The sequence below is a fragment of the Dreissena polymorpha genome, chromosome 7 (assembly GCF_020536995.1).
Source record: "Dreissena polymorpha isolate Duluth1 chromosome 7, UMN_Dpol_1.0, whole genome shotgun sequence".
NCBI lineage: Eukaryota > Metazoa > Mollusca > Bivalvia > Myida > Dreissenidae > Dreissena > Dreissena polymorpha.
In genome coordinates this window covers 2,168,618-2,182,952 of record NC_068361.1, presented here as the reverse complement: position 1 = coordinate 2,182,952, position 14,335 = coordinate 2,168,618, and the positions used below count along the sequence as shown (strand labels likewise).

Below are 14,335 nucleotides of genomic sequence, written 5' to 3'. Positions count from 1 at the left end.
TGCATGGAAACAAATAAAATGAGCCCTTCAACTGCACATTACAGCAAAAAGACATGTACAAGATTATTTGAATTTTATGAAATAAGTAACAAGCAATTCAAAAGACCCATATTTTCAAATCTGAAGATTTCATGATGCAATTGTTCCACCTTTTTGAGTTTTTTGCACTAATGTTTTCAAATTGGTTGGGTACCCTTACAATTCCCAATGAGTGAGAAATAATTGCTGCATGACTTTACTTTTAATACAGATGTGGGCCCGGTGGTTGTCACTACTGACCCGGATGACTTCCAGTATGAGCTACGTAGCCTGTATGTGCAGGGCGGCACTGACTGCCCGGAGATGTCCATCACTGCAATCAAGGAGGCCATCGATGTCTCACTTCCAAACTCGTTCATTTATGTGTTCACGGATGCAAGGTTAGGTCCATGGGGTTGTAACACTTGATGTCTCACTGCCAAACTCTCTCATTTACTTCTTTAAGGATAGCAAGGTTAGGTCCATGTGGTTGAAGGAATTGATGTCTCACTTCCAAACTCTTTCATTTACATGTTTAAGGATGCAAGGTTAGGTCCATGGTTTTGTAACAATTGATGTCTCACTGCCCAACTCTTTCATTTAGGTGTTTACGGATGCAAGACTTGGCCCATGCGGTTGTAACATTGATGTCTGACTGCCAAACTCTTTCATTTACTTGTGTAAGGATGCAAGGTTAGGTCCATGTGATTAAAACAATTGATGTCTACTGCCCATCTCTTTCATTTACATGAAGAGAATTATGCCCATGGGGTTGCAGCAATTGATATCTCACTGCCCAACTCTTTCATTTAAGTGTTTACGGATGCAAGACTAGGTCCATGCGGTTGTAACAATTGATATCTCACTGCCCAACTCTTTCATCTACTTGTGTAAGGATGCAAGGTTAGGTCCATGTGATTAAAACAATTGATGTCTACTGCCCAACTCTTTCATTTACATGAAGGATTATGCCCATGGGGTTGTAACAATTGATGTCTCACTGCCCAACTCTTTCGTTTATGTGTTTAAGGATGCAAGGCTAAGTCTGACTCCATGGGGTTGTAACAATTGATGTCTCACTGCCCAACTCTTTCGTTTATGCGTTTAAGGATGCAAGGCTAAGTCTGACTCCATGCGGTTGTAACAATTGATGTCTCACTGCCCAACTCTTTCGTTTATGTGTTTAAGGATGCAAGGCTAAGTCTGACTCCATGCGGTTGTAACAATTGATGTCTCACTGCCCAACTCTTTCATTTACATGCTATTGGATGCAAGGTTAGGTCCATGTGGTCGTAACAATTTGCCATGCAAGGTTAGGTCCTTGGGGTTGTAACAATTTTCCAACAAAGATGTCACATTTTGTTATAAAAAATGCTGTTTTAAATGAATGACTACAAAGTGTCTACTCTTATTAGCAATTAATAAAAAACAAAAGTTATAATTGCAACATGTTTCATTCTGATTGGGCATGCATTCATGTATAAATAACATTCTATATTTCAGTATTTTCGTTTTGAATTTAGGTGCCATACATTCAATGTGATATTTGTTTATGAAGCATTCTTACATATACAAATTGAATCTTTTATTTAAGGTTGTATCAGTACAAAAAAAAGAAATTTGTTTCTGGCACCTACATGTTCCTTATTCTTCTGAGGCTATAGATCTCTCATTTGCCTGTCAGGTCCAAGGATTACTTCTTGGTGGAAGAAGTTCTGGCAATGATACAGAAAAAGCAGAGTCAGGTAATAAGAAGACCAGGTTCAATTAACCACAAATTTTGTCACATTAACCACTGTGCTTAACACTAAAAGAAAACATTTTGTCACATGACTCACTATGCTTTGCACACAGACAACATTGTTTTTGCATTTACTGTGCTTTACACTTAAGCCAAAAACTGTGCCACATGGTCCATTGTGCTTGACACTCAAACCCCAAGTACTTTTACAATAATATTGTTCTTAACACTCAAGGTTTATGGCCTTTTAGCATGACCTACTTTGCTTTACACCAATACAACAAGTACTTCACTTGATTTGCTGTGCTTCAAACACAAACCATCAGTAATATCGCATGAACCATTTAACTCAAGCTCAAATACTGTCTCATTACTATTATTAAAATCACAAGAAATGTCGCAGGACAGATAGCCCGTGCTTTATATTTAACCCTTTACAAGATATGTATTTTGACGCATTTGTAGTCCCTTAGAAAGTATAATTTAATTAAAGACCTTTCTTACTAGATTAAAGTTTTGGCTTCATTTCCAACCCTTTGACACACGTGAGCAGCAAACAGTATTAAACTTGAACAGACTGTGAGTTACTTGCAGGCTGTTCTGGTTTAATGCTGTAAGCACATAGCCATTTTCACTTTGCTCCTGAGTGGGAAATGGTAAAGCTATAGGTACAGTAATATTAACCACAGGGCTTTACATCCAAGCTATGAGTTAACTCTCTTATGACTCACCATGTTTTACACCCAAATCAAAAGTTCTTTCACGTAGCATAATTTTGCACTCAAGTGGTGATTTCTAACCCATTGTGCTTTACACTAAAATCAAAAGTAATTAAACATGAAATTTAGTGCTTTACGATCCCGTTATAAGTTATCCCATATGATCCTGTTTAGTTTATAATTCATTTTTGTCATAAAAGTTTTCTGTCTTGCAAATGAAATGTTCAATGTCCTTAGATGTTCTAGATTTAACTTAAAAATCAAGTTCTGTGTGGGCCAATTATCAGCTTATATTTAAGTTATGCATAGTAGCACATTGCCTTCTGATCTATTTACATGACAACCAATCATGGGACAAACAAGCTTGGACAAACACAAAAATTGAGAAATATAATTACGTTTGCAAACTCAAATAAATTCATAGAAGCATGTGCATTAGAGACAAAACAGTAACCCTTTACCGTATAGATAGTTATTTTAACGCATTTGTAGTTCCTTAAAAAATTAAATTTAATTAAAGACCTTTCTTACTAGATTTAAGTTTTATAGGCTTCATTTCCATAAGCAGCAAACAGCATAAAACCTGAACAGACTGCGAGTTACTCCTAAGCTGTTTTGGTTTAATGCTGTTTGCATAGCCATTTTCACTTTGCTTTTTAGTGGGAAAGGTTAAAAAAACTTGTTCAGTTTTGTGTTTAATTCATTCATTAACATCTCATGTGCCTCATACACAGGTAGTGTTTGTCCTGACGGGGGATTGTGGTGACCCCGAGCACGAGGGTTACATCGCATATGAGCAGATCGCCTCCACCAGCTCGGGTCAGGTGTTCCTGCTCAAGAAGACTCAGGTCAATGAGGTAAGTCTCAGGTGACCTGGGGCCATAATCACAAAGTATCTTAAGTTAAAATCTCATATCAGTTAGGTCTGTCCATGTATGTCTGGGGTCATAATCACAAAGTATCTTAAGTTAAAATTTCATATCAGTTAGGTCTGTCCATGTACGTCTGGGGCCATAATCACAAATTATCTTAAGTTAAAATCTCATATCAGTTAGGTCTGTCCATGTATGTCTGGGGCCATAATCACAAAGTATCTAAAGTTAAAATCTCTTGTAAGTTAGGTCTGTCCATGTAGGTCTGGGGCCATAATCACATAGTATCTTAAGTTAAAATCTCATGTCAGTTAGGTCTGTACATGAAGGCCTGGAGCCATAATCATAAAGTATATCAAGTCGAAATCACAAGTCAGAGAGGTGAGTCCATGATGGAATGAAATAACCACAATGTATCTCATAATCACTAAGTCTCTTCAGTGAATTTAGTCCATGACTGCCCGGGGCAATAATAACAAAGTATCTTAAGTCGCAAATCACAAGTCAGAGAGGTTTACCATGGTGGCTCGGGGACTTGCCACAAAGTTTTTTAAGTTAAAATTTGCACAGCTCAGTGATAGGAGTTCAATGTGTGTTGATCCATAATCTTTCAGTGCTAGTATTTATATCGTGGTAATTTCAACTTAACTGATTGAGGTTAGTCCATTTTGGCCTTGGTCTATATCCACAAGGAATCTTCATTTTAAGTTGATGCAGTGACTTGCAGAGAGCCTGGCCCTGTTTTAATGCAGTTGATTTAGTTGATATTGATCATTTTTTCCCCTTGAAATCAAATTCAATGTTGATTTTGTGGCATAATAGTAAACAAGCTGTGCTCTTTAACATATTGACCTTAACATATCAAACTTTTCTTGCAATTTCTGACGACTTCATTATTGTCAAACAATTTGACCAGTAAGTTCAAAATCACTGTTGAATGATTCCAGTCTCAGTGCTTTAGTTTGCAATACACATCTAGGCATTGAAGTGTGTTATTTTGATTGCCTTACACTTTATTTTGTCATTCACTTTATCTTGGTGAACTCTTAAGTAAGCAGTGCACGTTAGTTTGTCGTACACTTAAGTTACTTGTACACTTTAGTTTGTCATACACTTTATTTTTTCATACACTTTAGTTTTTTGTACACTTTAGTTTTTTGTACACTCTAGTTTGCTGTACACTTTAGTTTGTCGTACAATCTTGATTGCTATACACTTTAGTTTGCAATACACTTCCAGGTGTTGAAGTTTGTGCTTTAGATCGCAGAACACTCTTGTTTGCCTTACACTTTAGTTTGTCGTTCAATTTAGTTTGGTGTACTCTTTAAGTTTGCAGTACACTTTAGTTTGTTGTATACTAAAGTAGTTTTGCAGTACACTTTAGTTTGTTAAACACTTCAGTTTGTTGTACACTTAAGTTTGCCATACACTTTAGTTTGCAGTACTCTTCAGTTTACTGTTCACTTGCAGGTGTTGAAGTTTGTGCGGGTGGCGGTGCAGACACGCAAGGTGAACCTGATGTCAGTGGATGTCAAGGACAAGTTTGTAAATGAGTTCAAGCTGCCAGTTGACTCACAGCTGCAAGAAGTCACAATCTCTGTCAGCGGACCAAACCCACGCATATCTGTCACAGATCCTTCTGGTACGGTTACTTTATTTTTTCTGGGCCCATTATTAATTTATTTAAAGCTTTCAAACTCTCATCTTTTACACTTTAATAGTTCTTAAAGCCACATTTTATTTGTCTGGTTAGCCATTTAGAAAGATAGACCTTAAATTGTTTAAAGATCATGTGTTTTTCTAACAGCATATGCTTTAAACAGTGTTTTGCTGGCTTAAAGCCCATGCATGGTTACCAAACACAGGATTATCAATCACATGGTCATCAACCACATGGTTATAAATCACATGGCTAAAAATCACATGGTTATTAATCACATGATCATCAATCACATGGTTATCAATCACATGGTTATCAATCACATGGTTATCAATCACATGGTTGACAAACATGGTTATCAATCACATGGTTATCAATCACATGGTTATCAATCACATGGTTATCAATCACATGATTATCAATCACATGGTTATCAATCACATGGTTATCAATCACATTGTCATCAATGATATTATTTTCAATCACATGGTTATCAATCACATACGGTATCATCAACTGCTTGTTTAGGAAACCTTCTTGACGTCTGGAACCTCCTGGTTGATAGGGTCCTTAAATAATTCAACAGTTTGCCACAGTTTTTTATCTGTAAAAAATGTAGCCACAAAATTCCACGCATTGCTCTGGAAAAAAGGGGCTTAATGCATGTGCATGAAGTGTTATCCCAGATTAGACTGTGCATTTAGGGACAACACTTTCCGCCTAGACTGGATTTTTGCTAAGAAGAAACTTCTCTATAAGAAAAATTCCATAAAATCGGAAAGTGTGGTCCCTGATAAACCTTTGTGGACTTCACAGTCTAATCAGGAACAATAATTTACACATAATTAACTCTTCCAGTGCTGGAACCGAATTTTGAAGGCCTTTGCAAACAGTTTGGATCCAGATGAGACGCCACAGAACGTGGCGTCTCATCAGGATCCAAACTGTTTGCTATTCTGATAGTATTCTTTGAAAAAAATCAAAGAAAATGCTAATTTTAGAAATTCAGCAGACAACATTTTAGCAGACGACAAATTTCCCAGCATGCAAAGGGTTATGCTCTGGGCTCTCAAAGCAAGGCAAGTATTTATATCTGTCAATTTGTACACAGATATTAAAGCAGGGATACTATCAGCAATTTCAGCAATTTCAAACTATTTTCCAATGGGGGAAAACTGGAAGACATGAGGACTAGGCTTAAAGAAGCTTGTCTACTACACCAGGCCTTTTTTTGGCCACTTCGGGAAAAAAATGCAATTTCAGGATTGGGAACCTTTTTGCGCAAAAAGTCCAATGATTTGGGAAAAACTAATTTAACATAACTTTTAATAATGATTCAAATAAGTAGAACAAAATCATATCAATTATAGTTTGTAAATGTTATTGAAACAAAATGAGATCTACAAATCGAGACACTTTTTTATCAAAAACTAAAATTTGATATGAAAAAAATTAAGGGGGGGGGGGGGGGGGGGGGCTGAATCGGGATTTTTTTTTTCAAATTGGGATTTTTTTTACAATTTTGGTTTGGAAATGGGTCAGTTTAACAGATCTGTAGATACGCCAGGAAAAGGCCTGTAAACTTTACAACAAAAATTAAAAAATGAATGTTGCAAAGTTTTCGCACAGACTCTTTCACCAAAACAATTTTCAAATTTAGGAAAAGATCTTACAAAAGAACAATTTCTAACGGAGCCTTTCTGCTAGACTGTTTCTAAAATAATAAGGAGAGAGAATCTCTTAAATAATTACTTCTTTTTTTCAATCCTTTTTTAACACATTATTCATTTGTTAAAGATATTACATTTGCCAAACAATATAAATATTTTGAAACTAATGTAGGAAACAAGATGACCCAATATGGCCTAGGATGCCTTTCCTCTAAACTTTTGTCTAACATAAGAAACAAGCTGACACAAGAATTAGGCCTTAAACAATCTTTCTTCTTAACTTTTTTTTAAACTGAAGTAACAAGATGACAGAAAAACAAGGCTACAAGAAGCTTTTCTATTTAACTATTTTCTAATGTAAGAAACCAGCATGACATAGAAAGAGCATGCCCACATGATAAAACGGCCAAAAGAGAAGACCTTTTAAAATTGTAGATTTATTTACTTTTGTTGACATGACATTTTATGGGTTCATAAATCTGGCATTTAAGTTTGATTGTAAATTCACTGATTTTTTACATATCTGATATACTGCTTAAGACTTGAACGTTTGGTGGACACTTGATTTTATTTCATGGTTGAGAGGACAGACAAAATTCCATGAAAATAAGGTTCAGAAGAATACTTTTGGTTTCACAGTAAGGCAAACTATTTTCTAAAATAGGAAACAAGCATGACGATAGAAACACCCTCAATATCATGATGATAGAACAGCAGAGCCATGAAGAGAAGCCTTTATAATAAACTAAACTATTTTCACACCTAGGAAACAAGCTGACACCCGCACGAGGCCTCAAGAAGCTCCTGCTGGACATTCACAACGCACTGATGTTGAACTGGGCTTAATGCATGTGTGTTAACCCTTTCAGTGCGGGAACCGAATTTTGAAGGCCTTTGCAAACAGTTTGGATCCAGATGAGACGCCACAAAACGTGGCGTCTCATCAGGATCCAAACCGTTTGCTATTCTGATAGTATTCTTTGAAAGAAAATAGAAGAAAAAGCTAATTTTAGAAATTAAGCAGACGACATTTTAGCAGACAACAAATTTCCCAGCATGCAAAGGGTTAAGCCCAGTTTTTCCAGAATAAAACTCATTTTTTAACACAGGAAACAAGCTGACTCCAGCACGAGGCCTGAAGAAGCTCCTAGACATCCAGAACGCGCTGGTGTACAATGTGAAGGACCCCCAGCCCGGCGTGTGGAGGATGAACGTGGAAGGGCAGGGAAGGCACACTATCCGGGTCACGGGGCTCAGCACCACAGACTTTGCTGCGCGGTTCTCACGGAAACCAGGAACAGACCTCCTGCTTGGCGACTATAGGCCGGTTGGAGGTGAGGATGTGGTTGAGTTTTGTTGGTATTTTGTTGAGTCATTTCAGCAAGTATGTAATCACATTCTAGTGTCAAATGGTGTCTTGTGTGCAAGAATGAGTCATGCCATTTAACTCAATGTTTTTTGGGGTCAAATTTGGGGCCAAACATAGAGCCCATTCCAAATCTCAAAAAAAACAAATTTTCCAAACGATTTCCTAAAATTTCAAATTTGATGGTTTCCAAAAATATATATTAAAAAAAAAATAAACTTGTAGTCTATCTTCCAATCCAGCTGTATTGATTGAACCTTATAAAGTTTAATATTGAATTCACTTTTATTCTCATATGTTTTGAATTTGAATTTCTTTTCAAATTTGATAAGTGAGGCTTAGCAATATTGCTCTGCAAAGTTTATATCAATAAGCAACTCACAATTGTCACATCTTCCCCACACAGGTGTGCCCACGTACTTGAAAATCAATGCCACTGACCTCGGCTCCCCGGGGGCGTACAGCCAGGTGGAGTTGTTTGACCTGTATGGCATGAGTCTTGCTGTGTACCCGCTGGCGCGCGATGGGAACAGTACCAGTCTGTACACAGCGCCACCGTTTGTGCCCCCAGAGACGTTCTTTTATGTTCAGGTGAGCTGTTTGTGTGTATTGAGCTTATGTGCCCATAGTGGCTTTTACGAATGTTAATTTTATACTAATGAGCAGTGTTTGGGAAAGCTGGGCTTCATGCCTGTACCTTACGCCTGCACACGCAAATCATGGCAACACTTTCCGCCTAAACTGGATTTTTGTTTTGAAGAGAGTTCTTTGAAAAACAAAATTCCATAGAAGCAGAAAGTGTCATTCCTGATTTGCTAATCTGGGACAACTCTTAACACGCGTACATTAAACCCCATTTTCCAAGAAAGATGCTTAAATGAATCTTTAAGGTGATCTAGTCATCACTATTGAGTAGCTGCAAGCAAAACTACACAAAAGAGCTCACTCATATTCATGGCAGTTCATCAAAGTGGAAATCTGGATAGAGCAGTCACAGGTTGAGTGTTACATGTAATGTTGTTGTGTGAGTTTCACTGTCCGTAAACATGTCTGGACTGTAACTTTGTCATACAGCATGCACTTAAAAAGTTACCATCCACACAGGTTCAACTTTAGGAAAGAAGTGTTGGGTGTAACACGCTTCTCCCTTGCTCAAACTTCAAGTTCACGTTTAGAGGTCAAACGTTAGATATGAGTATATATATAGCTTATCTGGACAGAAACTTATTCATTCATCGTTCAATTTTGATATAACTTGCCATAAATATCAGCAATAAGAAGACCACATTTTTGCGTTTAACACCCGTCTCCCCCTACGACAAAGGTCAATGCTACAATAAGAGGTCAATTTGGCCATATAACAGTAATGGAATAATTTTCCACAAGTTTGCATTTTTAAGGAGGCGTGTCATTCCTAGTCTGATACCCCTTCAAAGGTCAAGGTCAAAGTGAAGGTCAAACATGTTCATGGTGAATATATAGAGAATACTAGGTCGGTGCCGAATAAAGCAAAGTTTATTTTGCGAGGCTTAGAAAATCTGAACCACGAGCCTTGGCGAGTGGTTCAGATTTTCGTGCCGAGCAAGATAAACTTTGCTTTATTCGGCACCGACCTAGTATTCGATTTATCCCATCAATTTTCTTAGTCGTAAATTATTTCTTTAAACATAGAATAGGAAAATCGAACTAGACGGAAAATTCCAAAGATATTTTAAGCAAACATTGTTTCATTATTTTAATCGTGTCGAGCCTAATACATTACAAAAAGATCAGTAACCAACCTGTTTTTTCGTTTATTATACCTCCAGGTCCCCGATTTTTAAGAAATAATGAAAAAAAGAGACACTAAACAACTGCATCTTTAGCGTGAAACTACATGCATTGTGTCGTATGACGTGTTAATAATGACGTCACGAGTACGCGCACTTAATATTTGTAAATAATGTTTATTTGCTTTTTGAGTTGCATTATGTGATAAAACTATATTACATCTTGGTATCAAATTGTTTGTTTTGTTGAATCTGATTCGATTTTACTAAAAATGATTACTTTATAGTTGATTCCGAGTAATATGAACATTCTTCGCCGCGCGTGACAGCTATATTTCAGCACTGCTGAAATAAAGGAAAATTTATTCCACAGTGGTTTATTTCGACAATGCACGTCTGATGATGGGATAAAATGAAATGATCACAAGCATCATTTATAATTAGCTTGACAAGTAACCGACAAGCATTCAGCTGGTAATGTATACCCAGGTAAGCGGAGTAGACCAGAAGGGCTACATACTACACAGACAGACGCCAACAGCAATCACGCGTCTGGTGCCAGGAAGGCCGACGGTTTACATGCCAGAAGTCACTAAGGGGTATTTTGGTCGTACCGCGGTGTTGACGTGTACCGTAGACAGTCTGGTTCCCTACAGTGTGCGATGGTTCAAGGAGGAGGTGCAAGAGGGACCGGAACTGTATTTCCAGTATGTAAACTTCCCTCTTGGTTTCGTTTGTTTTGCTTGTTTTTTTTACCAGGTTTTCAGCAAAATTATAATCCAGTATGTAACCCTTCCACTTGGTTTCTTTTCCTCTATTTGTTTGTCTTGCTGTTGTATATGAGCAGCATTCTGGGTAACGGGGGCTTAATGCATTTGCATGCTGGGAAATTTGTCGTCTGCTAAAATGTTGTCTGCTGAATTTCTAAAATTAGCATTTTCTTCGATTTTTTTTCAAAGAATACTATCAGAATAGCAAACAGTTTGGATCCAGATGAGACGCCACGTTCTGTGGCGTCTCATCTGGATCCAAACTGTTTGCAAAGGCCTTCAAAATTCGGTTCCCGCACTGAAAGAGTTAATGCATTTGTATAAAGTGCCGTCTCAGCTTAGCCTATGCAGTCCAGACAGGCTAATCAGGGATTGCACTTTCTGCCTAGACTGGATTTTTGTTCAGAAGATACATTCTTTAAACAAAAAATACAATAAAAGCGGAAATTGATGTCTCTGTTAAGCCTATGTGAAATTCACAGGCTAAAATCTGGAACAGCACTTTACACACATGCATTAAGCCCAGTTTTCTTAGAGTGCGGCTAAAATTTAACAAGGTTTTTATCAAAGTAAATTGTCCAGGCTATAAGATTGGCATTTTAGGCGGGGGCAGGCGTAAAGGTGGCGTTGGTTTCCGGTTGATAACTTTGCTTACCATGGACTGAATCTTTGAAATTTTGCTTTTGAATATCGGAATGATTTCCGAAAGTAAGAATATTAGACTATTTGTTGCCATTCCTTGTTTAAACATATTAATTTTAATTTGATTACAACAAAAGCTAATGGCTTAGTGGGCCACTATGAAGTCTGTTTCCTTGGAAAACCAATACATACTGTATGTGGACAAAAATCTTCAGAATGTTCACTGAATGTGGATGGAATCAAGGACTAACCAATGGCTTAACAGGCATCATATTCATTTACATATCCAGAACTAAATTATGTTTTCAACGAAAAATGGTTGACCTTAAATTGTTGTCGATGGCTAATAAACTTACAAGAGCCTCATTCTAATACAAAAGGTCTTGATGCATGTGCCTTTAGTGTTGTCTCAAATAAGCCTGTTCAGTCTGCACAGGCTAATCAGGGACCACACTTATTGCTTTTTGTTATTTTTTGTTTTAAGAAAGTCTTTTATACAAGAAAATGCAGTTTATGCGGAAAATACCTTACCTGATTAGCCTGTGTGGACTGCACAGGCTAATACTGGATGACACTTTACTCACAAGTATTGAGCCCAGTTATCACTGAGCAAAAAGACCATAAAAGCGGAAAGTGACTTACCTGATTAGCCTGTGCAGACTTGACAGGCAAACTTGAGATGACCCGCTATGCACATGCCTTAAGCCCAGTTTTACCAGAACGAGGACCATATTATACCTACCTTCATGACTTCATTCCACAGAGACCCTGCCAACTCCACGCTAGAGATCCCTGCGGCCAATCAGTTTGCAGAGGGCATCTACTTCTGTAACGCCACCAACGCTGCCGGCACAGTCCGTGTACCAACTTTTCTTGATATCAGTGGTTTGTAGCCTGATTATTTCAGTTATATGTCATTTTATCTACGTTCCTAGATATCAGTTGTATGTAGCCTAATTAAGAGAGTTCAGTGTCATTTTGTTATGTATTAACGCCTTTCTCAATCAAAATATTTATCTTTAATAGGTTTGTTTTTCATTTTGGTGCATACGATGGAATTAGAAATTTTGTGCATAGATGTCTACGTCTTGATTTTATTTTCCATGTCAGTTTAATGGAGTTCAATTTTTTAATTTAACTGATACACAACCTATTAGGTCATCTGTTTACATCACAACAGATAATAATTGAACCTCAATCTGTGAAAACAGTGCTTAATGCATGTCAGTAAAGTATTGCCCAAGGCTAGCCTGCGCCATCGGCACATGCTAATCAGGCACAACATTTCACATGCTAATCAGGCAAGACATTTCACAGGCTAATCAGGCACGACATTTCACAGGCTAATCAGGCACGACATTTCACATTTTTTGTATTTTTTGTTTAAAGGAAGTGTCTTTGAAGCAAAAATTCAGTTAAGGTGGATATTGTCATCCCTGATTTGCCTGTGTAGACTGCACTGGCTAATCTGGGATGACACTTTACACACATGCATTGAGTCTGGTTTTCCAACAGAAGGCTCATTTCAAATATGTAACTTGCTACTTGCTCTGCAGATTTAAAAGGTGTCAGCTTGTTTTTTTTCTCTAATATAAGTGGGGGTTTCCAAAATCTAACACATTCATGGGTAAGCATTTTGCAATTTCAATGCCTGTTGTAGAGCCGCCCCCCTCCATCACCATGCCCCAGAACGTGTCGGTGTTGCCAGGTAACAGCGCCCTCCTGACGTGTCACGTGTTTAGTGCCGTGGAGCACAACCTGACATGGCATGGGCCTGCGTACAAGGACCCCATCAGGTCAAGCCAGAAGTTTGTCAACTTCAATAATGGATCCTTACTTGTCAGGTTAGAATACAACCTTCTGTTTTCTGTATTCAGTAACATCAAAGATAATTGACCAGTCGCCAACTCCGCCCACATTTTGTCGATCAGCCAATCAGATATCGATTTTTCACACACCCCTCAGCAACGCTTATCTGGCCGCCATTTTGTCCGACAAACAAAGCGTGTTGTACATATGGAATGGACGTAATTTTTAAGAGTTTACACAGATTTTATATCAAATGCATGATCATTACTGTTCGATCATTATTCAAAATTGTAGGTGCTATACATACTTTATAAAAGGTTATTATTTTATCTTTATTTCTTGAACATATGAACGAGTAATCAGAAAACAAACCCAATCAATAGTTTAACCACACCAGGTGTGTGTTCTATGAAACGTGTTATACCGTTTGATGCACAATATTGTTTAGCAGTTTGGGCAACACATTAATTGCCACACGTGCTTATTAATCTCAGCGTAATTGTCGATGATTAATAAATAACAGTATGTTGCGTGGATCTCAGAATGAAGGAACATTAAGGCATTGTTAGGTACTGTACACAAGAAAAGAAAACTATTTAATTACTTAAATGATTTCCAATTATATATTTATTTTCTGTGGATTATTAACAAGGGAAATCATTATAAATTGTTAACTTAAGTATTGTTTTAACTAAAGTAAAAACAACACAAAGGTGATTTCAACGCGGCTTAGCCAGCTTAAAGCGACTTCAAGTGTAAAATGTACGGCTTATAATACAACAACAACATTTCTAATACAACATATATTGATACGGGGAGAAATGTGAAAATTGCAATTAACATATAAGGGCCATCTTGTTATAAATAAGCAAATGCATGATATGCTAAATGTATTCAATTCGAATATTCGTGAACAGCACCGTAATACCAACATTTCATTTTTTGATAGTGAAATGTAACAGGTTCGCATTAAACATAAATGAAATAAAATGCATATTAGACTATCTGTTAATGAAACCACGAAATTAGGCCTGTATTAAATTATGGTTACAATCAAAATTTAATTTACATCCAAATAAAAAAAATCGGAATCTTTTTAAAAATAACACAATAAAACAAAGATCTAAACATTTTTAATAAACAAAAAACCCATCATGATATGGATATGTCATTTGCATTTAATAAAAATATTTTCAAAATTATATATGAATAGCCACCGGGTTCACTGTCAGACGGTTGAATACAAGTTCAAAATCAATATGAAATAAATGCTCATTTTTACAACAGATTTTTCATCAC

At 37.1% G+C, this 14,335-nt stretch overlaps 1 protein-coding gene across 1 annotated transcript in view; it reads left to right on the top strand.

Annotated features, from left to right (window-relative positions):
• The first annotated feature begins 256 nt into the window (after positions 1 to 256).
• Positions 257 to 14,335, top strand: part of LOC127839462 (hemicentin-1-like) — a 178,954-nt gene continuing 164,875 nt past the window's right edge. Inside the window, exons 1-9 of the mRNA XM_052367842.1 lie at positions 257 to 419; positions 1,703 to 1,763; positions 3,213 to 3,335; positions 4,821 to 4,992; positions 7,790 to 8,014; positions 8,453 to 8,637; positions 10,305 to 10,522; positions 11,991 to 12,112; positions 12,888 to 13,071. Of these exons, the coding sequence (XP_052223802.1) occupies positions 343 to 419; positions 1,703 to 1,763; positions 3,213 to 3,335; positions 4,821 to 4,992; positions 7,790 to 8,014; positions 8,453 to 8,637; positions 10,305 to 10,522; positions 11,991 to 12,112; positions 12,888 to 13,071 (1,367 nt within the window). The 5' untranslated portion in view covers positions 257 to 342. The remainder of the gene's footprint in view (positions 420 to 1,702; positions 1,764 to 3,212; positions 3,336 to 4,820; positions 4,993 to 7,789; positions 8,015 to 8,452; positions 8,638 to 10,304; positions 10,523 to 11,990; positions 12,113 to 12,887; positions 13,072 to 14,335) is intronic.